This window comes from Periplaneta americana, chromosome 16 (genome assembly GCF_040183065.1).
Source record: "Periplaneta americana isolate PAMFEO1 chromosome 16, P.americana_PAMFEO1_priV1, whole genome shotgun sequence".
NCBI classification, from domain to species: domain Eukaryota; kingdom Metazoa; phylum Arthropoda; class Insecta; order Blattodea; family Blattidae; genus Periplaneta; species Periplaneta americana.
The window spans coordinates 23,349,363-23,374,929 of NC_091132.1; the positions used below are offsets into that span (position 1 = coordinate 23,349,363).

General features: G+C 37.6%; 2 protein-coding genes across 9 annotated transcripts in view; one reads left to right on the forward strand and one right to left on the reverse strand.

Moving 5' to 3' along the window:
* The window catches only part of LOC138691641 (uncharacterized), a 315,534-nt gene extending 310,246 nt beyond the window's left edge, over positions 1-5,288 (forward strand). For both annotated transcript variants that reach the window (XM_069813823.1, XM_069813824.1), the window contains exons 3-4: positions 1,090-1,260; positions 5,038-5,288. In XM_069813823.1, the coding sequence (XP_069669924.1) occupies positions 1,090-1,260; positions 5,038-5,205 (339 nt within the window). In that variant the 3' untranslated portion in view covers positions 5,206-5,288. The remainder of the gene's footprint in view (positions 1-1,089; positions 1,261-5,037) is intronic.
* Positions 1-25,567, reverse strand: part of fry (Protein furry) — a 719,047-nt gene that overhangs the window by 216,957 nt on the left and 476,523 nt on the right. For all 7 annotated transcript variants that reach the window (XM_069813811.1, XM_069813807.1, XM_069813810.1 and 4 more), the window contains 2 exons: positions 19,897-20,030; positions 15,429-15,533 (listed from right to left, as the gene is read on the reverse strand). In XM_069813811.1, the coding sequence (XP_069669912.1) occupies positions 15,429-15,533; positions 19,897-20,030 (239 nt within the window). The remainder of the gene's footprint in view (positions 1-15,428; positions 15,534-19,896; positions 20,031-25,567) is intronic.

A 25,567-nucleotide genomic window follows, 5' to 3' on the forward strand; every position in this document is an offset into this window, starting at 1 on the left:
TTAACTCAGAACGATATCTTCAAACGCTCAACACCTTTCTGGTACCTGAATTAAAAAGGATAGGATATCTTTACACATAGTTCCAGCAAGATGAAGCTGCTGTCCACATAGCCAATATCGGCATGACAAGATTGCGACAGCTGTTTCCGGGCCGACTTATTTCTCTCTTTGACGACATCCACAGGCCCTCCAGATCCCCGGACTTATTAGTTTCAAATTTCTTTCTTTGGCGCTACTTGAAGGAGAAGATCTATTCCAATTGCAAGGAGACAAGTGCGGAATTACAGGCTTCAATGCATTATGAAATTGAAGCCATTCTGCGCTATATGCTGCCACGTATGATGGATAGTTTTCTGAGTGGATTACATAATTGTCAAGTGAATGAAGTAGGGCATTTGCCGGAAACAATTAAAAAAAATAAGCATCTTTTGCCACTGAAGTAAATGACAAAATGTGCACACTGTTTGCAAATAAACTGCATTTCTATATATGCAAACATCTTTCTACAATTTGTTGTTTTTGTACTACATACATTTTGCTCCACCTTGTATATATTATAATTTTTAATTAGAGTATGCTACTTGGATTTTTCATGGCAACATGAAGCTTCAAACTGCAGGCTTCTCAAAATTTTAAATTTTAAGTTGTTATCCTTTTGAGCTGGGCCGTCGATTTGTCAAATTGTGTCTGCCGCGTAAAATGTTTTATGAAATAGAAAGTTTAAAAATTACCATGCTATTTCACAAAACAGTCAGCTGATTTTGTGATAAAAGATATATTTTATGAATAAAAAGTCGATCATTCACTTGTCACCTGCCGTCTGAAGAACTGCTATTATAGTGAAACAGGGGTCATGAGGAGGACGTTAATACCTCCTCTGTAGCAAGACACTATTCCCTTTGCTCAAAGTTTTTACTAAGTTATGACTTGTTTACGGCCATTTTCTGTATTAAATTATTATCAGAGTTCCTTTATGAGACGGCGGACGAGTGACCAACAAGTATGGATGTCGCACCGCCATTCCTAGGAGTGCCAATATTGATGGCAATAAAATCGAGATAATTACAATAAAAACATTGCTTCCTTCAGTTACAGGTGAGGCTAATTCATTGCATCAGTAAAAGTGACAGAGGAAACTGTGAAACCTTTCCACCAACACCAATACCTGACGTGTGCAAAAAACTTGCGGACGAGGACCAGATATGGTCAGGGCTTGTCCACGATCTGGAGAACTTCACACCGAAATGTCCAGTGCCACCAGTAAGTATATTATCAGCATTTTTATACTATAAAGCAACGCAGAATTACAGAATAATAATAACCATTTCCAAATTAAAGCTTTCACAAATCGATGTCTTGACTTTCACGAACCGCCCTTGGACCTCCTAGGCGATCTTACTAGGACTTCAATAGCTTAGTCTAGCCTTCGGCAGAAAGGAGAAGTGAAAGGGAACGGATAAATCCCCACCCATGTCCTTTTTGCTTATACTACCTTACAAACAAACGCACAGTAGGGCACTCTGCATCAGTGATGAATTTAAGCGATCAGCGTGAGTCGAAAGTTCGTAAAAGCTTTGATAATAATATCATGCAATGACACTTGATAGAGCTATTATTTCCATCAGCAATAACTAGACCTCGGGTGTTCAAGCAAATGACAATTTTCTCCTCTGCCTGCAAACACAAAAAAAAAAAAAAAAAAATTAAAAAAATTATACGCCACAAGTACGGGATCAATTTAGCGAAGTTTTACAGTACTTAACACAAGACTACCTACTTGACCGTAACTGCCTATTTATGTAGGCCTACTATTCTGTCTAAAAGTGCATATTTTAGACATTTTTCTTCAGTATATTTAATACGTATTTAATTTTTTCTCAAAGAATTGTCAACTTGCGCCAAATTTCTCACATGGAAGAAACGTTTCCTACATGGTGGTTAATTTTATATTAACCAAAAGGAATTCCCAATTTACTTGGTTGATAATAGTGACTGCATTTTTGTACTTTGTTCTGTTCTTGTACAGGGTAAAGCAAGGTTTCTTGTCATTACAGTGCAAGCTTTCTTTTTACGATGCCGAGATAGATAATTCTTAGAAACATACTGCACAAAGTATTCCTTCTGAAATAACATTGCAAAACAAAAAATATTTGGAATCCACGTATAATGCCACACTTGTAGAAATACGAATTGATATTGGTAATGCTTGTATTTGGTTGCCTATCGATGAGGCAACAGATGCTCTCGTACGTTTGCACATTAATTGAGCCATGAATTAGATCAGACTTTACGTACATATTTTGTTCGCTCGAAATCACTAGTGCCAACACATGCACAACAAATTGCTTATTTTGTAAACAAATGTTTGAACAATTAACATCCAGAAGTGTGGATGATACTATTCTCCTACTACGTACAGATGAAGCTTCATATAACGCTGGATTACTTTTAAAAATGTAGTTACATTTGAGGTAATTACCGAGAAGCAAAGTAACTTCTTATTCCTTTTATATCCCAGCTAACAACTGTTACGCATTTGTTATTTATAAAATATATAAATATTTCCAGAATTATGAGTTGTTATTAGAGACGCATTTTGAAAATACAGACAGATTTGTACATTGAGGAAAAATTGGACTTAAAGAACTTTTAAAAGTAAGCCGACGATATGCTTGTTGCTGCACCACTTCTGAACGTTTTCTATACACATTTGTTCCATATGACATGTCTCGCACATGCGTTAAACCGAATAGCTCAGCATGTCAAACATAAAATGAATATATTTTGTAAATGTCGTTCTAGAACCCTACCTTTAAAACGAAACTACCGAGTATTTCACTGCCACCTCAACCGGTACTCACACGATGGGGTACGTGACTTCGGGCAGTAAAGTACTATAGTGAGCATCTTGAAGCCTTCGAAGAAGTTGTGGCAGAATTTTCTAATGATACTGCGTGTGTTCTGTCTGTGAAGGAACTGTTGCAAGAAGAAAGTTTGAAGAGCGATTTTGCATAGATACAACATCCATATTTATAGCAGGAAAAATTACAGAATTAGTATCTTCAACAAGCTGTCTACATGATCCCTTAGCTGTTGTAGGGGAGTTATAAAAGAAATTAAAATGTGTGCCTTAAAATTTTTGGGAATCCGTAAGGAAGAAATTGGAAGACGTGCTGAATTGGAATCCCGGTTACACCTACGTAACAACTCTGCCCTGCTGCTACGGGGTCGTGTTACGGATCGTGCTTTACGACATTCCCCCCCCCCCCCACCCTCGCTCTTATATGCTACCTGTTAATGTATGTCTACTTTTGGTTTTTCTTAAAAACATTCTCTAGATTCCTTCAATGAAACGGCAAAACACAGAGTCAAACAAATGACTAATCTCCTTGGAGCAACCATAGAGTCTTCCCACAAACGAAAATCCTTTTCGAAAGACTCGTGCTTCCGTACCTTTTAATTATTTTTGCTCCCTCACCTTAACATTTATTCAATTGAAAGGGATCGTGTTACGACTAAAGTCAAGTGTTTGTTCACCGATCCAGTGGAAACATGTAGCTGTGTACAGATTATAGCTCAAGACGCTGCGGAGTTGTTACATTTACTTCTGACTCACATACAGGGTGATTCACGAAGTTCTCCCGCGGTTTATGAAGGTGATTTCTGAGGTTATTTGGAACAAAAAATGTAAATAAATTAATGGGATCACATTCATAATTACGGATATTCAACACATTCTCGAAACGTATCACAGTGAATGGAGCGCTAAGCATGTTTGTTGCCATAACTACGTGGATATTGTTGATAGAGGATGAAAGTCATCGTGTAACAGGTTAAGGTACAAGCACACGAATAGTCGCTTGAAAGCATTCTGGATACCGCGGCGACAATAAGGAACAAACATGTGAAGCTGTGAAATGCTATACGCGCGGTTCAGACAAGTGCGGACAGTTATCTGAGAATCATGGATACATTTTCGAAAATGTGAAATTTAATTTAAATCAACTCGAAATGAAAGAGACTGATGCATAAACAGTTCAACTGTTTGTATTTTAATTACTTTTTGCATTTTTGTTAGTGAAATCCTGAAATACAAAAGCTTTTTCTGTCGTTTTCAAATTAACGTAACTCCGTAATTATGAATGTGATCCCATTAATTTATTTACATTTCTTGTTACAAATAACCTCAGAAATCGCCTCAATGAATCTGTGGTGAACTTGGTGAATGACCCTATATTTAAGTATGGAAGTATTATTGCTAGCATAAGTGCGTTTTTTCTATGCTACCAAATTCTTGGGCAAGCGTTCTTCAAAGGCCTATCTACAGATATTGAACTTCTTGAATCGTCAAAGAAAACACTAATTCACACCTTCCAAATAATAGAACACTCACAGAAAAAGAAAATGAAGTGCCAGTAGTGTCTGCAACTGAAAATCTTAAGGTCAAGTTGTCCAAGTTATAACAAAATTTGCGAATAATCTGTAATTTGTGGCATAAGGAATATTTTGATGGATTACGAGAGATAGAAGAGTTGTGACAATGTAGATAAGTCGATATTCCACAGTTTCATTTTTAAAAAACTTCTTGTGCGGATGAAATAAATTTTGCTACATCTAAACATTATCTAATAAAGAAAAGGAGGAATTTTTTATTTGAAACACTAAAAATGTATACGTAGTTATTCATTATAATGCCTTTCAACGGACAATTCTAACTTTATTTGAAAACCTTAGGAAACAATGTTTTATTTCTCTTCAAAACTCTACAATCAGTCACTTACCATTTTTGTATTTTTGCCTGTTATATTTCTGTATTTGTATTTTTTAATTTTTTTTTTCATTTGTATTAATACTTTTATTTCTTTTCTTATCCATTTCTCTTATTTCCATTCTTTCATATTTGTATTCCTGGTTGTGTGAAAGGGAAGCAAAGTTTACAGTTACTGTATAGAATTTATTGTATCATCTTCCTAATTGTATAATCAGCAAGTAAGTACTATTCATTAAAATTACATTTGGATTATGTTTAATTTCTAGGGATCGTATGAATTTCATCACCATAAGCTGCGTATGGATTCAATGCCCAAGATGCCGTTAATGGTAGGATACTGGATAATAAAAACTGAAGGTTTCCTAGGTGATAACAAGGTGATGTGCGAACTAAGCGAAATGTCTTTAACCAGGAAAAAAAATAAAAAGGGGTAACGTAAGTCATTGGAATGAAAAGATATGTATGTGTAACAGTGCCTGAAGCAATCACGAATAAAATATCCTTGCATATGTTGTAACAGTTCTTTATTTTTCATAGCCTATATCACATTTTGTCCTTCTGCCATTCTGACAACTGAAGGCACGCCAACAAAGCAGCTACAGTTCAAGTTGCTCAAGTTCCTGTCATATTTTTATATACAAAACGGGTGAACGTCTCCTATGGGACGCGTTACTGAAGAAGCTATAACCGAAGTGTATTATTATGGGTGAGTTCTGAGTATTTCGTACAAACAACCTGAAGGACAGAGTGACTCCTGATTAGGATTCTCTTCTCCTAGATTTCACCAGTACAAAAAAAAATCAATGTTCCTAGATAAACCTGGATTGACAGAACGCCAGGAATAATCTGGGAACAATCTATTCAAGAACCAATGGAGGCAAGATATCTACAGAAGAACAACTGGCAGAATATACACGACTAAAGTCTGGGAAGCAAAGCAAAACGAGGTTATCAGCAGTACTGCAAATCACTGATTCCATTACTGCTGTCTGCACCATTATTTTATCATTAATATAAAAGTCTCATCTACTCTGAATGATCAATATGTACTTGGACCCAATCATCACAAGAGATTCAAATCTTGTATCATCCGGAGTATAACCGTTGTATATCGCCGGCTTAGAGTGTAAAACTCCTAACCGCCAAAAAGAAAATTTTAGAAGGGAAGCAAAAAACTAAGTATAAATTAACTCGTACACTGCTCCGTCGATATAGCAGAAAGTCACTGTTTACCCACTTAGATATAACAGGCGGAGCAAGTCCCCAGTAATCGGCAAACATCATGTTTAGATAAAGCTTAAATTCAAGGAATATTATGGACAGTAAAAATCGATCATATGGGAATGTGTATTTAAGAGTTGTTAATCCATTATAAAACTGTATCTGATAGAACGTTAATACAAATTAATTTTATTTTCTAGAATATATATATATATATATATATATATATATATATATATATATATATATATATATATATAGAGGAGAGTCGGGTAGTATCGGACAGTGCGTTTCTTTCATCTACCACCATATGGTAGAACCTGAATGACATGGTTACGTTTCTCTATCCGACATCCCAGAAACGTAACCATGTCAATCAGGTACTATCATCGTGTGGTAGATGAAAGGAACTCACTGTCCGATATTACCCGATGTCCGATACTACCCGACTCTCCCATATATATACCTATAAAATACAATGACAAATAAATCAAATATATATATATATATATATATATATATATATATACAGTATATTTTCGTATATAAAGATAAATGGATGAATGAATAAATTTAGATCTACCTTAAATTCTCCAGCAATACCCTTAATATTTGCGCAGTTTTCGAAGCGTTGAATAATATTTACTTTGTCAGAAATACTCAGACGTGAACGTGTTTGTAACATGATTGCTAACCGGTATGCAGGGCTTTGTTTCTCGTCACAACAGACCACGTTGTACTGATTGTCTGCATTATTCAGACTCAAACGCATTCTACTAAAATAGGCGGAGCAGTGTAGTTTCAGAGGAAAAATGGAATATAATTATCGCGTTATTCCGTAATTACAGCATAAGAGAGTGTGATAAATTAGGATAATCGAAGTGGAGGGAACTTTCTTCTGCAATATTAGCTCTTCTTTCTGATAGGCAAAATGTGAGGAAAATATGTATCATCTCGCGACCGTCTACGACAGTGGTCGTCAGCACTCGCTGAAATGGGTAATGGGTAAGCAGTGCATCGTATTATGTACCGTCGTGAAGCAGGAAAAGGAAGAGAGCATACCCGCCAGCAGCCACGGAAGCACCATAGTGTAGTCTCTTATTCGCGGGTAAGCCACGCTAGCCCGAGGGTGCACTGTGCTGATGACCGCTGGTCTAAGAGGTATTACACCAGGAGATGCACGAAGTATTAAGCCGCTTCTGGATGGTCTCAAATATATAAAAAGAGAACCTTGTAGGGAATAACTTTCTGTCATGTATATGGTTCCTATGAAAATGAGGATCATGGTGTTAGTTGCGGAAGAATAGTTATACTTGCTTACTTACTTACTGGCTTTTAAGGAACTCGGAGGTTCATTGCCGCTCTCACATAAGCCCGCCATTGGTCCCTATCTTGAGCAAAGTTAATCCATTCTCTATCATCATATCCTGCCTCCCTCAAATCCATTTTAATATTATCTTCCCATCTACGTCTCGGCCTCCCTCAAGGTCTTCTTTCCTCCGGCCTCCCAACTAACACTCTATATGCATTTCTGGATTCGCCCATACGTGCTACATGCCCTGCCCATCTCAAACGTCTGGATTTAATGTTCCTAATTATGTCAGGTGAATAATACAATGCGTGCAGTTCTGCGTTGTGTAACTTTTTCCATTCTCCTGTAACTTCATCCCTCTTAGCCTCAAATATTTTCTTAAGCACCTCATTCTCAAACACCCTTAATCTCTGTTCCCCTCTCAAATTGAGAGTCCGAGTTTCACAACCATACAGAACAATCGGTAATATAACTGATTTATAAATAGTAACTTTCAGAGTTTTCGACAGCAGACTGGATGATAAAAGTTTCTCAACCGAATAATAACAGGTATTTCCCATATTTATTCTCTGTTTAATTTCCTCTCGAGTATCATTTATATTTGTTATTGTTGCTCCCAGATATTTGAACTTCTCCACCTCTTCAAAAGATAAATTTCCAATTTTTATATTTCCATTTCGTACAGTACTCTCATCACGAGACATAATCATATACTTTGTCTTTTCGGGATTTACTTCCAAACCTATCTGTTTACTTGCTTCCAGTAAAATTCCCGTGTTTTCCCTAATCTTTTGTGGATTTTCTCCTAACATATTCACGCCATCCGCATAGATAAGCAGCCGATGTAACCCGTTCAATTTCAAACCCTCTCTGTTATCCTGGACTTTCCTAATGACATACTCTACAGCAAAGTTAAAAAGTAAAGGTGATAGTGCATCTCCTTGCTTTAGCCCACAATGAATTGAAAACGCATCTGACAGAAACTGACCTATACGGACTCTGTTGTACGTTTCACGAAAGAATATTTATAAGTATTTGAAAATCATTATAACGTGAGAAGACTGGTTGGTAAGTAGTGCCGCTTTGTATGTAGACAGCACATTTAAATGCAGCCCTAAAATATTTATTTCCCTGTTTTTGTCATGCTTGCTCCACCAATCAATCCAATAGTCGCGTGCTTTTCTATTTGTGTATGCCCTCTTACAATGTAATATTTCCGGACTTACGTCTGGGGCTGCACAGTAAATGAAAGCCACGTATAGTGAAGATCATATATTTATTTCGTTTCATTATGCTTAGTTCTACATTTTCTAGGTATAGCTGGAATGACTTCCCGAACAGCGAGTAATGCCCGATGATAGGAGATGTGGCGAGTATATCTGAGTCCTTACAAATGTCTCACAAAGATCATATCTACAAGAATCCGGCAAGGGTGGTTGGTTCTTTGAATGATGCTACAGTGTATATATTTTGTCTTTCCTTGCTCGCGAATGTAGAGTGGATGCGGCAGTACATAAGCGAGTGAGGAATGATGAAACGTACGCACTACTGGATGTTCATTTCAAAGTGTGTCATGACGTCACTGTTGGTGAGTCAGCGATTTGAAGCGAGTTTCAGCTTTTATGTCAGAGAAGTTGCCTATTAATCAAGCCGTTCAATCTGAACTTAAGAACGTGTACGGTATAACTTGAAAGTCGTAGTAACAGATGGCGGTCTGTAGGTCTGTGTGCTACCATAACCTCTTTCGAACTGTGTTTTGCGCGGGCAAGTCGTATCCAGGGTATTTGTTATCATCGGTTGCGTAGGCAACATTCCACAATACAAATCAAATGCTCCGAGTCCATGTTGACCGTCGAAGTTAATGTCAACAAATACTGTACGTAAGTAATCGTCTTAACCCTCTCCCCATATCCCGACAGTAAGGAAAAAACTCACCTCAGTACGTGTTTCCAAACAGTTCACATTCCTGCCACTACAGGCGTTACCGTACGTATCGGTAAGTACTCTTCTGAATGAACGCCGTACTTGGTAGGCAACTTCTCTTGCATATAGGTAATACGCCTTTGCGGAGATGTAGGAAGATTGAATTCTCTAGGCTCATCGGCTAGCCACATGACGACATACAGCGAGCCATGACACACTTTGAACTGAACACCCAGTATAGTTGTACTCCAACCATATCTCTTACGAAGTTTAGAAATTGAAAATTCTCATTAACCGTCAAGTACAATTTGAAATCGTCCACTAGTATGATAGGCATGTCATGATGTCCCTCATCGGCTAGGTATGGATGAAACTCACCGATGCACAGTGTGTAATTTATAGAGTCTAGCCGGCCAAAAATCATTTCTCGAAAACTAATAGCTCAATTTTCATAAAATTTAGTATGTACCTTCAATTATTGAAGTGATTAAATTTTCAATAACAAAAATTAAAATAGTAACTAATTTCTCCAATATTGTAAAACATTTTCGATTTGAATAAAAAAAATTAAAGTTCATAATGTGGAATGCGCTACATATCATACTCGTTGAGAAGTCAGATGCATCCCCATCAGAATCTGTATCTTCGTTGGTAGTCTCTTCTTCGGCAGCACCGAGTAATGAAGGCTCGGAGAGTAACTGCAGCACTTGAAATCGACAGCGATTTTCTCTCCTTAATTTCCTTAAGCTGATTAAGAGTCGAAAGAAATAAGTTGCCTGAGATATTTCTTTTCTTGATTTTCTTCTCGTGAAGACTTCTCTGAAAAGTCTATTATCTTTGTTCCTCGTTTCCTAGGCTTCCTCAGATAGTTTACCAATAGGTATAATAGTGTCCCGTGACCTTTTGTCCATGAACCAAGAATTAGTGAAGGGTTGTAGGCTTATAATACTATTTGCACAAGCATAAATATAATTTCCTTGCCTCCCTTGCATACATGCCAAATGCCCGTTTATCAATATTGCAAACCTGCAAGAAAAGGTTTTTAATATTATATATGTCGACTTATTAGATTTCCATATATTCCCGTAAAATATGCGAAAGTGGAAAACTCCCTGAAAAATCTTCTTGCGGTATTTCCATCGTTTTTATTGCGACCGCTTTGCTTTGTCATGTCAACAAGTAGTCCTCTTTCCTGCCTGGACCTAACCTATCTTTAATGTTTGGTACTAAATAATACGGTGGATATAAATTAACTGTTACAAGATTTTGCATTTCCCTTAATTATTTATATTGATTAGAGGTCAACTGTAAATCATTAATCAAAGAGAGATCCTTATGGGTGACTGTTGGTTGCTCCTGCAAAACCAATTTTCATGTTTTTTTTTTTATTATTATTATTTTGTCGAAGTGATGCAAGTGAAAGCTCTCCTGCAATAGCTATTGGCCGCATCTCTTTTCATTGAAGCTCTGAAACTTATCTGGGCAGCAGAAAGCTTTTCTTCTGGCGATCTTTCTTCAAAAAGTGGACTATTTTTTTCTCCGTTTTGATCTTTCGCTCAGTTCTTCGAAAAGTTTAGGTGGACGTCCTCGAATGCTTGTACTGGCAGTGGCAGACTCAAATTGGAATTGTTTTATAGTAGATAGCAAAGCATTATATATATTTTATTCTCAGAATTTGCATCTTGGTTCAAACATAGCGCATTCTATTTTAATAAATTTTTCTCGTTTCTGCTGTATTTTTCCGAACGTGATCGATTTTTCGAGCACAGAAATCTAATTAATTTCTTTATTGACTGTAAAATGTCTTCAGAAAAATGTTTGAGACCAAAATGTTCAATTATATATTTGAGAATTTCACTTTTCCTTTACTCTTGCTCGACATCTGGAAAACAGCTCTCCGGGTTACGGAGTGCATGGTGTCTGAAAATAATTAATAGTTATTTTGCATGCATATATTTGCAGAAAAAAATCATGGCGTCTTACTCTTAAAAGCATAATGAATATCTGCACAAAATTTTATCGAGGCGATAGAGAGCTACACCTTATAAAATTCAACTTAAAATAATGTAATAACACTGAACTTCTACTCTCTGCTGGACAATAAGATAATGATTTTTAGCTAAAGAATTAGTTTATTTGTTAGTATACACCTTCTTATAATATATCCACACTCGGTCTTACTAATAAAAACTGTATATATAGACGTTTAACTGCCATTCCATTATCGGGCCCATACTTTTCAATATATTCATTAATGACCTCCCGTTTCGCTATATCCACGGCAGAAGTAGTCATCTGTATATCTATGCGGACGACACTGCCCTCTTGGCGATGGGCAAAACCTATAGATTAGCGTCCCGTAGATTACAGTCGATCTTAGATCACCTCCAGCCGTGGTTCCACGACTGGAGAATCAAGGTCAATGTAGAGAAATGTCAGGCCATACTCTTTTCACTAAGAGCGAGGCTCGAAGACATACCACCACCACCCACACTTTTCGGACGAGAAATGCCGTGGATGAACCAAATTAAATATTTAGGGATCATTATGGACTCTCATCTCAACTTCCGAGATCACATCCAATCCCTTCTTCGTAAGGCCAACGGGCTGATAGTTAGACACTATCCCATTCTGGCGGCCTTAACTCCTGACAACCTGAGGGTAGGACTTACCATGTATAAGGCCCTCATTCGCTCTGTCATTACCTATGCCGCACCCGCATGGGGGTTTGCGGCAGTGTCCTATCTCCGTAAACTCCAAGTTGTCCAAAACCAGGTGATTCGACTCATTACCCATCTCCCCCGAGTCGCCTCGAGAAGAAAGTTCCATGATGAACTAGAGTTGCCAACCATAGACGAGTTCATTGCTCGACTGGCTAGGAACCTGTATGCGGAAGCTCGTGCTAACCCCAACCCGCTCATATCTGGCCTCGGCCAGTATGATCCTAGGTTACGGCGTAGACACCAGACAGGTCCATTAGCTATACTATTGAGACAGGAGGACAGGGAGGCTGGCGTTACTCCCAGGTTTTGGTAGCCACGACTCAACTCCATGAGACTCCTTGGATAGTGCAACCGCTGTAAAATGACCTTGTCTTAACTGGGCTAAACAAAATCCCTCCATAACATTATCTACTTTTGTTGATCGATGGAAATCTAATAATGCCAATTGGCTAGTATATATCCATCGATTCATAGAGTCATTCAACCTAAGAGCCAACTGGCTAGTCTCTGATATTGAGACAACTCATCCTGCCTAAGGTTTTTCCGTGGTTTTCCTAAGGCGCTAAGACAAATGACGGGATGAGCCCTAAAAGAAATGGGCCACGGACCTGCACTCATATCCCCATGAATCTCCCTAATTAACAATTACATCTCTCCCCCCTCTTCGCAATTGAGCCATCATATAGCCAAATGGCTGGTCTCGAAATTGAGACAAATCAACAAGGCTCATGACCTCCTACATAATAGCCAAATTGGCTAGTCTCTTATATGAGACAACTCATCCTGCCTAAGGTATTCCGTGGTTTTCCTCAGGCGTAAGACAAATGTCGGGATGAGCCCTATAAGAAATGGGCCACGGACCTATATGCCCTTCCCCATATATATTCCACCTTTATTATAAATTATGTATGCCCTAGTTCAGATAATATTAATAGTCTATTAAACATACGAGGTCACTCAATAAGTCGCAAATTGAAAGGACAGGGACCTCTCAAATTGCAGCTTAGATTTCACGGCGCTTCTTCCGACGGCCTTCACCTGCTTCGTCATCGAACAACAGATGACGGCGTCTTGCCATCCTAACGGCAAACACCAGCCAACTCCTTCTCGACCCGTTCCGTGATCAATTGATCAATCTCAGCCCCCCTCGCGTATGTGGTACCTAAGAGGTTACGTCCAATTTCGGCTTCCCCTTCAAAATTTTCTAGAGCTCCTTCAGGGGAGCAGCGTAACCCGGAGTGAGACTAGTGGCCAACAGGCTTGGAGCTCACATATTTAGTTTTGTACAGCCCCCAACCCCTTGCAAGGACGCGTTTTGCGTACCTTTTAAATTTTCCTCCCAATTCTCCTTCGATTTTTCGATTTTTTCGATTCGTTTAACTGCCTTATACTTATACAATGAGTAGCTCGTTTATAAGTCGTGTGTAAATTCCTTACTAATAATCACTACATACGTCGTGTATAACAGTATGACTGTTACACAGCTACATCATAGTTTCGTCATTACTTCATTCCGAAAGGTAAGAGAATATCTGAGGTTCTCTATTGCATCCTATAGAGCGCTCTAGTGCGCCGTGTTAAGTATCGATAGTACAACTGGCTCTGATCGATTACCACACTATATTTTGGTCAAAGAGTACAAGCTACAGCAATATTATTCTAATTATTCTGTGCTCTTTGGTTTGTTCTTCTGTGGTTACAAGGCAACCATCATCAAAAAATGACAGTCGATACGAACAGCTGTTAGTGGGGCGGCCATTTTTTCTCTATATACAAAGCCTAAACAAGGGGTTTCTTGTATATAACTACTGCAAAGCAATTCCCATTGTATAGTTACAGACTGTTTATACGTCCATAGCTTATGCATGGTTTATTAGTAACGTTTTCTGTCCCAACTCTGCATAAGTCTCGTATAAAAACTATACACGGTTTATTAATAAGACCGACTGTGTATTAGAGAAAAATATTACATTAACTTCCTCACTTCGCATCATCCAGACACAAACTGCGCGCTTGCCTCTGCAGCCTAAACGATCTTATCGGAGAAATGCATTTATAGTAGTTTGCTTGGAATTTCTTATGCTAGTTTGAAATTTACAGTCTTACTCTCACAAACAAAGGCTCGTAGCTCTGATCTATTAAAGTAGCAATATCAAACATCAGGTTACCTAGACAGGGTGGATGTGATAGGCTGCAGATTGAAGAGGCCAATAGAACACATTAAAATAAATAAAACAAACATATTATGCGTTTTGTAATCAAGTGCATGGTTAATTAGAAAACTAGGCCGAAAACCTGCGTAATTTGGCAACAGCGTATCGTCGCCTCACATACGAATACACACGCATACTCGGTCTGAATAGCAGCGTTCCGTCCCTTACACCGCAGCAGGGTTGCGAGACTTCCTAATGGCAGGAAATACGATACGTGTTAATCGTTTTATTTAATTTGCAACAAAACCGACCGTTTTATTTAACAACTGAAAAGGGATAAATCATTCGTTACCAATTTCTCTATGATAAGAGTAGAAATCAAAAATCGGTGATATAATACAAGGCTCCTACAAAAGACCTTTCCGGTTTCGAACACATGTAATTTACGTTCTATGAATCTGAGCTGCATGAAAATAGTACCAATGGAAAGAGAAACTCAAAACGTCTCGTTCCTTACCAAATATGTTTAATGTGTTTCCTTTTGGTAACACGGCACACATCAAGCCTATAGTCAAGTTCCACGTAGGTATGCGGTTTATCCGACCCCCAGATTCTGAGGTTATGTCTGTTCACCTTACTAGAAAGATGAAAAGTGGCTTCGTCAGAAAACACCACGGAGCGAATAAACTCATCATAGTTTTCAATTAAAGTCTGCATACTTCTTCAGAAATTTCTTCGTAGGACTTTGTCCTCTGGTTTTAGAGCTTGCACTAAATGCAGTGCAACCGCTTGCTAAGAATCTTGTCTTAAAATCAGTGTACCATTTACGGATTGTATGCCCACTGGGTCGATCTGCACCAAACTTTGTCCGGTAATACCAGTCCACATTAACAGCAGACTGGTTCACATGAAAATCAAGCACACAAAAAGCTTTTTTGTCCTCTATAGCAGCCATTTCGCCTCAACAATGAACGAATTTGTTTATATGCGCTATTATGAGGCAGTGTTACCAACTAGGAAAACACAACTAAACTTTTTGAGTTTCTCTTTCCATTGGTGCTATTTTCATGCACTTCAGATTTATAGAACGTAAATTATATATGTTCGAAACCAGAAAGGTTTTTTATAGGAGCCCTGTACTTATCGAGTAAAACAGCGTTAATATTTTGGGGATTTTTTTTTTCTGAGAAAAGCATTCGTTTGGAACTAATTATGGTATAAGAATTTTTTGTTGTACTCTATCTAAGGAATAAGCTGCTTAAATCTGCAGAGTTATATTACTCCCACGCTGTAGTGATGTTTATACATGTACATCAAGTACTCACCTTCGCTGTGATGTAGAACAGATTGTTTAGAACCATTTCCGTGGCTTCTGCGGAACCCCATCCTTCTCTTCTGCTTCCTGCCCGACTCATCTCGCTTGCGTAGTACTGAAATATGAAACGTAACTCCTGGTGAATTCTAGTAAAAAAGTGGTACGTAAGATATTTAAACATCAGTCGACATCCTGGTTTCGTTTTCACATGATGTTCTTCAAAATTTGACGAATCACTAATAATTTTATGCTCGACCATGCCGAAATGTAGTAATTATACACCTGGTAGCAGTCCTTTAATGCATGTCATTAAAGTACACCTACTCATTAAAGTTCAGGTGTTCAGCCAATGACAAGTCAGCTTTGTACCGTTATATCGATTATTCTCGGATATGCAATCGAAAGACAATTAGCGAAAAGTCACGGAGGCTGGAAATCCAATACTGTCGCAGAAGGTTGTGTTCTGTTACTATAATAATTAGAGTTAATTGTAAATAATATTCAAATAAATTCAATTTGTCATCTCGTTTTTCAATTCTAGATCAATTTCCAGGTTATATCAGAGTAATCTTCATCTTATTCTCTGCCAAGGTCAATGACATTTGGCCTCGGAAAAAATCAATACTTTCGCGTCTGCGCACATCTCACAATTCAGGTCAGTTCGCACATAACCATAAGACCTAATTTTAAATAATTTCAAGTTAGAAATATGGTCGAGCATAAAAAGTCGTATGAAACTTGCCTATAATGGTAATTAAGACGCTCGTATGAAAATTATGAAACGAGCGCAAGCGAGTTTCATAAACAAGCATACTTGCGTCTTAATTACTACCATTATAGGCTCGTTGCATAATGTACTATTATCCAACTTCAGTTAAATTTAGTGGTCTGATGGAACGCCTGCGAGTTGCTTGATGAGACTATGATAACAGTAATAATAATAATAATAATAATAATAATAATAATAATAATAATAATAATAATAATAATAATAATAACAACAACAACAATGTACTCGTTCCTAGCAAGTAGTTTAAAAATGTAACGTATTATAGGAGCTATACTTCTATTTTTGTCTTATGCGGAGAAAATACTACATATCAGAAGATACAATACATCTACTGTATATTTAAAATATCACTGAACAACGATGTTAAGGTTCCAAATTGATGCTAACAAGTGAACATTCTCGTGGGAAAGGCACATAAAGTTTTTTTTTTTTCCTTATTGTTCTACCATGTTAATAACGTAAAAACAAGTGCTTGTACAAATTTTGACCACTCGAGCGCAATTACGAGGGCCGTAAAAATATGTTTCCCTGGGACCGTTTACAGTAAGAAAACACAATTTCGTTGGAAACATTTATTGGAACAGATGCAACAATTGTTGAGCTATTTTTCAACATATTCCCGACTGGTATTGAGACATTTGTCATATCATGAGATCGACACAAAGGTGCAGACGACTGTCACACACTGGTTCTCATCTCAGGCGGTAGACTTCTTCGACACAGGGAGCTCATGATATGACAAATGTCTCAATTCCGGTGGAAAATATGTTGAAAAATAGCTCAACAATTGCTGTATCTGTTCCAATAAATCTTTCCATGAAATTGTTCTCTTTCTGTAAACGGCCCCAGGGAAACTTATTTTTACGGCCCTCGTAATTGCGCTCGAGTGGTTAAAATTTGTATAAGCACTTGTTTTGACATTATTAACATGCTGGAAGAAAAAGATAACTTTTTTATCTGCCCTCATGAGAATGTTTGCTTCTAAGCTCCTATAACCGAAGAACCCTTCATTCGCTGTCTCTTCTCTTTCAAGTTCTCCATACTTCTACTCCAAATTATCTACGTTCTGGTTTAACTACTTATCCGCCAATCACAATCTAAACACCAGGTCACAGCAGAACCAAACCTTAGCAATTCCTCCTCATAGAACATCCTTAAGTCTGCCAGTTAAAATAAACCATTATTATAAAAGGAAATTAACAGCAATTAAAAACATTTTAATAAGTAATACCCAGCAAGATGTAAGAAAAACTCTTATCTCCATCAAAACAATGCACACAATGATAGACTTTAAATCACATTGTCGAGGTTGGTACAGTTAGCAGCCCAGCAGCCAGTGGTACCAGTTTCTTTTTTCATGGGGGGGGGGAGGAGTCGTACAGTGTTGTAGATGGTGAAACATCCATACATATCGGCACCACCGTCACGACAGAAGGTAAGAGAACTTAAATGTTGGATCCGTCGTGATGAACTGATGTCCGAAACTGGACCACACACCATTTGCCACGTCAAACTCTGTCAAAGTACTAAACCTATGAACGTAAAGAATTAGCATTGACTAGTGAAGTTCTAAGTCAATTTTTTTTAATCTTTGCCCTAAAATAATTTGTTGTTTTATGAATTGATATTTCATAAGAATTTAATCCCTTAAATTACACTAAGTTCTGTAATGTAATGAAAGGTCAGTTTATTATTATTATTATTATTATTATTATTATTATTATTATTATTGTTATTATTACAATAATAATTATCATATTATCAATTTTAATGCAAATCCTATTCGCGTTATAAATCAGAAGCAGCTTTGAATAAACTACTGGGCAAGGATTGTTAATGAACATCGATCTGGCAGTACCTGGTAAATTCACGACTGGATCCATATCTATCAGCAGCTGTTAGAAGAAACTTAACCACTATTTTTGTAGGATTTTCTAATGCGTACGCATAAAAAATATAGTTTCAATCAATGGAACTCCAATGTGTTATGAATGCCACATTAGAGATTCATTCATCCATAGTCTTCTCCCCAAGGACAGGTCTTTCACTGAAAACCCAGCATTCTCCAGTCTGCTATTTTCTGCCTTCCACTTTGTGTCCTCATATGATCTATATACCTTAATGTCGTCTATCATCTGAGATCTTCTTCTGCCTCGAACTCTTCTCCCGTTCACCATTCCTTCTAGTGCATTATTCAGAAGGCAGTTTCTTCTCAACCAGTGACCCAGCCAATTCCTTTTCCCCTTTTTGTTCAGTTTCAGCATCATTCTTTCTTCTTCCATTCTTTCCAACACAGTTTCATTTCTTATTCTGTCTGTCCATTTCACACGATCCATTCTTATTCATATCCACATTTCAAATGCTTCTATTCGCTTCTCTTCACTTCGTCGTAATGTCCATGTTTCCTCCCCTATACAATGCTACACTGCACACAAAGCACTTGACTAGTCTCTTCCTTAGTTCCTTCTCCAGAAGTTCGCAGACGATGTTGCTTTTTCTATTAAAAGCTTCCTTTGCCATTGCTATTCTCCATTTGACTTCTTGACAGCAGCTCATGTTACTGCTTATACTGCGTGTTCAGTTCAAAGTGTGTCATGGCTCGCTGTATGCCGTCATGTGGCTAGCCGATAAGCCTAGAGAATTCAATCTTCCTACACTTCCGCAGAGGTGTATAACCTATGAGGCAGAGAAGTTGCCTAGCAAGTACGGCGTTCATTCTGAAGAGTACGTACCGATACGTACGGTAACGCCGGTAGTGGCAGGAATGTGAACTGTTTGAAAATACGTACTGTCGGGATATGGGGAAAGGGTTAAGACGATTACTTACGTATTTGTTGACATTAACTTCGACGGTCAACATGGACACGGAGCATTTGATTTGTGTTGTGAAATGTTACCGTACGCAACCGATGATAACAAATACCTTGCGTACGACTTGCCGGCGCAAAACACAGTTCGAAAGAGGTTATGGTAGCACACAGACCGTACAGACCGTCATCTGTTGCTACGACGTTCAAGTTATACCGTACATGTTCTCAAGTTCAGATTGAAGAACTCCTTAAATAATAGGCAACTTCTCTGACATATAAGCTGAAACTCGCTTCAAATCGGTGACCCAACAACAGTGACGTCATGACACACTTTGAAATGAACACCCAGTAGTAGGGCCTACACTCCAAGTATTTGAAGCCGTTCACTTGCTCCACTGTCTCATTTAGAATTCGCAAGTTTACCTTCTTTACTTTTCTTCCTATGACCATTATCTAAACACAAATCACCTTGATTTTCTACTCGTACAGGTTATGCAATCGCCTGAACGAAAAGACTATTCCAGTTTCATTTGTATGAAGATTTGTTTAAAATTCCATAAATGCAAGGCTTCCAAGGAAGCAAAAAAGGGCAACAAGCATAAAGGGATTGTAACTGCCTCTTAGATATTTGTAACATATCAAGTATATTTGAAGACCTCGCTACATATTAAATTACAATACTGGAAAACAGCACTATTAATTCCGAAATGTGTACACTTTCAAAAATATTTTTGAAATTAGAAATAGGAATTTTGTTGAACACAGTGAAGTAAGCACGCGTCACTATTGTCTTTATCTCGCCAACAAACTTATTCGACTTGCAATTCCTCTATTATTGGGGCAACGCTCTGCATACTTTGGTGCTTCCTTACGCTTACCTGAAAGTAAGAAAGCGGGTTCGCTGGTGGCACGTTGGGGTCCACGAGTTCCATGTTGTGGAGCCATGGCAATAGATATTGCAACAGGAGCTGACGCACCTCAGGACGAGCCGTCTGAAAGCGGTGTGTTATTTCTGGGAAAAGAGAAACCATAAAAAATCAGAGAAAAATAGAAGTTGTCAAATTATTATACCGCTATCAGAATAGAAATAACGTTTATGCTCGACCATGCCGAAATGTAGTAATTATACACCTGGTAGCAGTCCTTTAATGCATGTCATTAAAGTACACCTACTCATTAAAGTACAGGTGTTTTCAGCCAATGACAACTCAGCTTACAGGTGTTCAGCCAATGACAAGTCAGCTTTGTACCGTTATAAAATCGCAAGTATCGATTATTCTCGGATATGCAATCGAAAGAGAATTAGCGAAAAGTCACGGAGGTTGGAAATCCAATACTGTCGCAGAAGGTTATGTTCTGTTACTATAATAATTAGGTTAATTGTAAATAATATTCAAATAAATTCAATTTGTCATCTCGTTTTTCAATATCGAATTCAATAATCAAGGTTATAATATTATAATATTATCAAGTTTAACGGGACTACGTCAAGGTCAATGGCATTATTGTTCCTCGGAAAAAATCAATACTTTCGCGTCTGCGCACATCTCACAATTCACGACCTAGAACAAGGTCACTTCCGATCTTGTCAGATACAAATAAAATGTATACATCTGAATACCGGTAATTTCAAGTTAGAAATATGGTCGAGCATAAAAAGTCGTATGAAACTCGCCTATAATGGTAATTAAGAAGCTCGTATAAAAATTATGAAACTCGCTTGCGTTCGTTTCATAAACATCCGTACTCGCTTCTTAATTACTATTATTATAGGCTCGTTGCATAATGTACTATTTCCAGAATCTCTTTGGAAGACACTCCTATATTGTTTATCAGTAAAAACAACAATGAATTATTAAATAGTATGTTGTGCTAAAAGTGTGTTAATTATTCGGAAAATTTGAAAAAAAGAGACGAACTCAAGTAATGAACAATGGAGGAACTCCACCCCCTTAACACACAAACACATATAGACAACGGAAAGAACGTTCGGGGTAGATGGAAAGTAAATTTCAATCTAACATACCGCTTTGCGAGTGAGGGAAACCTCGAAAAATTCACACTCAAATTGACAGGTCTCAGGATTTGAATACTGGCCTCCCGAATGCGAGTCCGAGACAATACCGCCTCGACCACCCCACTCGGTCATTGCATGGAGCGAAACTTAAAACCCGAAGGGAGAAAGGCAAGCGGTTTCAAGTTAACTGTGTTCTAGAGTCCCTCTACTGTGTACAACAGAAGGAGGTTAGGTTGTGCCGCGTACTGTGCCTTAGTTGTTCGCTGTTTACTTGCTTTGTGTTGCAGTCGACGAGTAACTTTTTTAATTGATTATTTTACGACGCTTTATCAACTGCGACGAGTAACTTACATCATAGGCTAGAGACTACAGAATTTCGTATTAATTTCGAAATAAAAATTGTTATAAAAATATTATATTTCACGTTTTACCACTAATTAGTTGTGCTCGTAAGATAATCGTACAAATTTCTTATGAATTGGAAAGCGATTTTTACGTGAAGAAATAACCCTATATTACGTATTAGGCGTGAAAATAATGATAAAAATAGTTTCATACAACAATTTATTCTATATATTAAATTAAACACATCTTTGTAACACGGAGGAAAACACATTATTTGTATTATGTAACATCTGCTGTTTCTAGAAAGCATAGCAGAAGTGACAATATTATTTTCTTTCGTTCTGCGCCTACGGTCATTAACATTTAAATTGTACAATTGAGGAAAACCTTTCTGCGTCAACAGATGCACAAGGAACCCAGACACATTCAACACAGCAGGTGTAAATTCAGGGCAATTCAACATGAGAGCTCGTAATGCCTCAATCACGTCAACTTTAACATTGGAAGTGTTGGATAATTGTTTCAAAACTATTTCTTTCAAAGTAACAAATGTTACACTGCAATCAATACTTTTTATATCCTTAAAGTAAATTGTTGTTTAACCCTTTCTGTGTGCATTAACATCATCAACATTTATCTGTACAATATTTGCTGGGTTGAATAAGTCATTTAAATTTACAAACAATGAACATGAATCATGTAACTCGTATTTTTCAATTTTCCAAGTCACAAGTTTACTGACATATTTAAATAATTCTTATATACCGCAATTAATTTGCCTACCGACTCCTCTATACTACCAGAAATTACTATAATTATTCATTCTACGCTTCATGTCATTTCGAGTTTGGCATTTTTTCCGGTTATTATATGCTTATTCAAGTTGTGTTAACTCTCGCTAGGGGTTTTATATTTTATTTTATCCGTCTTAGTATTTATTTTATTATTGTAAATATTTTTGTTTTATCACTATTATTATTATTGTTATTATTATTAATGAATTATTTTGTATTACAATATTTGTATCATTTCTGTCACGATTATTCTATTATTATTATTATTATTATTATTATTATTATTATTATTACTATTATTTATATCATCAGCATTATTATTTGAACCCTGTAAAATTTATGTAGACTACTGGACTGTACCCGAGCACGAGCATTATGCTCATTTCGGGTATCTATTCATATGTATTCAATTCAAATGTAAATTGTAAATAAATTTGAAATTTGGAAATTATACGAAAATCTGTGACCTATATGTAACCCTCTCCACTGCTGACCACAACTATTCACGAGAAAATAAACAAACTCGTACGTAGGACTACCTATTGTAAATCTGTTTCATCGGGCAACAAGTTTCGTTCCCTGGAGTCATTGTATTCATAAAAATACTAGTACATACAAATTTCTGATAGAATTTACTGACATAAAGAGTTGGAATGGCTAAGAAAGGCTTGAGGTTGTTCAAGTAGTACAATATGCCGTATGCATCTTCATTATTCTCTCTGTCGTTATACTAGCGAAATGACCGGAGTGGGCATTTAGAGGCATGGAGTACTGTCGACGCCATACGCCCTATGGACCTTAAGGTCAAAAGCAACAATCAAAATGTGGAACAAGCGTTACCACAGCATTTTTTTTTTCAAGTTTGTTTTAGCATATTTTACATATTTTTGGCAACAATGACTTACCTACGCCATCTATTCGTTCAATTAGTAACTAATGAAGCAATATTTACACGAACAAATTATCAACCACTATCTATTAGTAGCGGTCAGGCATCTTCGAACGCTAGTGTACACAGAGATGACACGCTCAAAACCACTTTCTCGATACCATTGATGACGAAGAGATAGATTTTCCCGAAAACCTCTAAGTGGATTTTAGCAGAATCACAACACCTTCTCTAATGAGTAAAAATAAAATGCAGGAAAATCCTTGCGCAAAATCAGTCCTCGCTGGGATCTACCAATCTCTGACCAAACAGCCATCATGGAGGACAAACGATTCAGCGCCATACGACACTAGTGGGTGTCCTATTTTGAAGACAGAGATGATAGTGAAATAGGAATTGCTGAGTGTGTTGGCGAAATACAACAACCCCGAGAAATATCCTCACAATTCGCTTCGTCAATCATAAGTACAAATCAACTATCGCCGGGATATGAACTCGAATTCGTGGTCGTCGTAAGGCAGCGCTCTGCCTAGTTACAAAGACAGCTACCTTATAATGATGATTATGATGACGATGACGATATGTATAACGAAATCTCCAACATCACCCATTAGAGCAGACGTGTTCATGTTGTACACCGAAACCAATCCGGAAGTCTGACTGAACACGATAACATAGGCAACCCTCAGTTTGCCGCCGTCACATCATAGCAAAGGCTAAGTAAGTAAACAGAATTGTTCACAGCTATTTGCTTCCAGACATCTCCACAAACGCGGTGGTCTAGAATGCCGATTCCTGTCGCCTCGAGAATCCATCCTTTCTCGGAGTTTATCCTCAATGTCAACTTCACTGCTATGCTCTGGAAACGTCTTTTGGTCCCAAACGTAAAAATCTTCAATGGAATTAGATGTGGAGAAAGCTGGCAGGCGAATGGACCATTTCGCTCTATCAAACACAGCGGAGAGGGAATGCCCACACAATCACGTTCGAGAAACGTGACAGGAGCCATGGCACACGAGTCGCATATTCACAGAAAATCCGCTCCTGCGAGGGCCGTAATATTGGGCACAACGAACTGCAATTTCGAAAGAGATCTTTTTGAAGACGTCCATGAGAAAATAAAACTTAATTTACCCAGACTATGACTTGTTTCGTGATAATGGCGAGAGGAGAAGTGGAACGGAGATAAATCCTGAAGTGTGCCCACAATCTTCCGTCGGTTGCTTACGATGATTGCGGAACGGGTTCGAATTCTGGTCACAGAAGAGCCGTACTTACTGTGGACCAAGCCTAAGTTTCTTAGAGTTTTGATGTCACCATGTCTTTAAAATCAGACTGATGTAATTGAATTTATGGAAGGGGGGCACTATGGCGACCCCTCAAGATAGGCGCATTCCCAAACCCATAGCGGCTGACTGGTCTAAGGCAGTGTTGCCGCGACCTACTCACGAAAATCAGGGAAAAAATCATGGAAAAAAACAGGAGATAACAGTAGATCAATTAACGACTAATTTCCTCATTCTATTATATTAATTACAAAACAATGTATATTATAAAAAGGTGATACTGTTGTATTACTACACAATATATCACCACCACTGAAATGAACAATTTTGCTAATGTAACTACAGCCATCTCTAGTCAATTTATGTAACTAAGCCCATCAACACGTGCAACAATACACAAAATGTTTGGTAGAACTTTTGTCTGTGGATTCATCGGCAATTTGCATTATCTTTCTGTGTTTTCCACTCCCGTTATATTTTGGACAATAGCTGTAGTTTTTGTACCTTTGTCGCAATTTCTGAATCTGGACAAATAGACTTAATTAGTGCTGGTAAGTGCTCCATAATATTGATCAACAAATCATGTTCTTCTACAAAAACAGATTGGTCTCACTTCTGCTTCTCTCGCCATAGTGTTTATTTTTGTAAAATCACTCGTAAAACCTGGTTGTTTTTTTGTCCTAAAGTGTCTGATCTTTTCAAATGCTTTGTGTTTCTGCATGCATTTCCAAACCTATTTTTCCTCTTACGGGTGGAAGAGGATTGATGCACCAATATTTAAGAGGTGATTCTACATGCTACATATAGCCTATCAAAACTTCTAATACAATTTTCCTTCGATGAAGCACCTTTAAGCAGGAAAAAAAAAAAATAGTCTTTGTCCAATGTCTACAGCTCTCTATTGCGGTAACGACCTGGAAGAAAGGATTGCTATACAAGTAGATACGTAAAAATAATCTTAACGATAATGTACGGTATTGATTCTTTCTTTTTTTTTTTTTACAAATTAAATCGTTTAGTCATGAATTAAATGGAATAATTGCGAAAATCATTAAAATAAATCTTTCAGCTCAGCGGACTGCCGCGTGTCACTGAGTACAGCTGAGGAGGAGGGGAAGGTAATGAGTGTAGGCCGTGCTTGTTAGAGTTATTGCAACAGCCGTGATGTTGCCAAGTGTTTCATAGAAACATAACGATTTCGTCTAAAATGGTGAATGA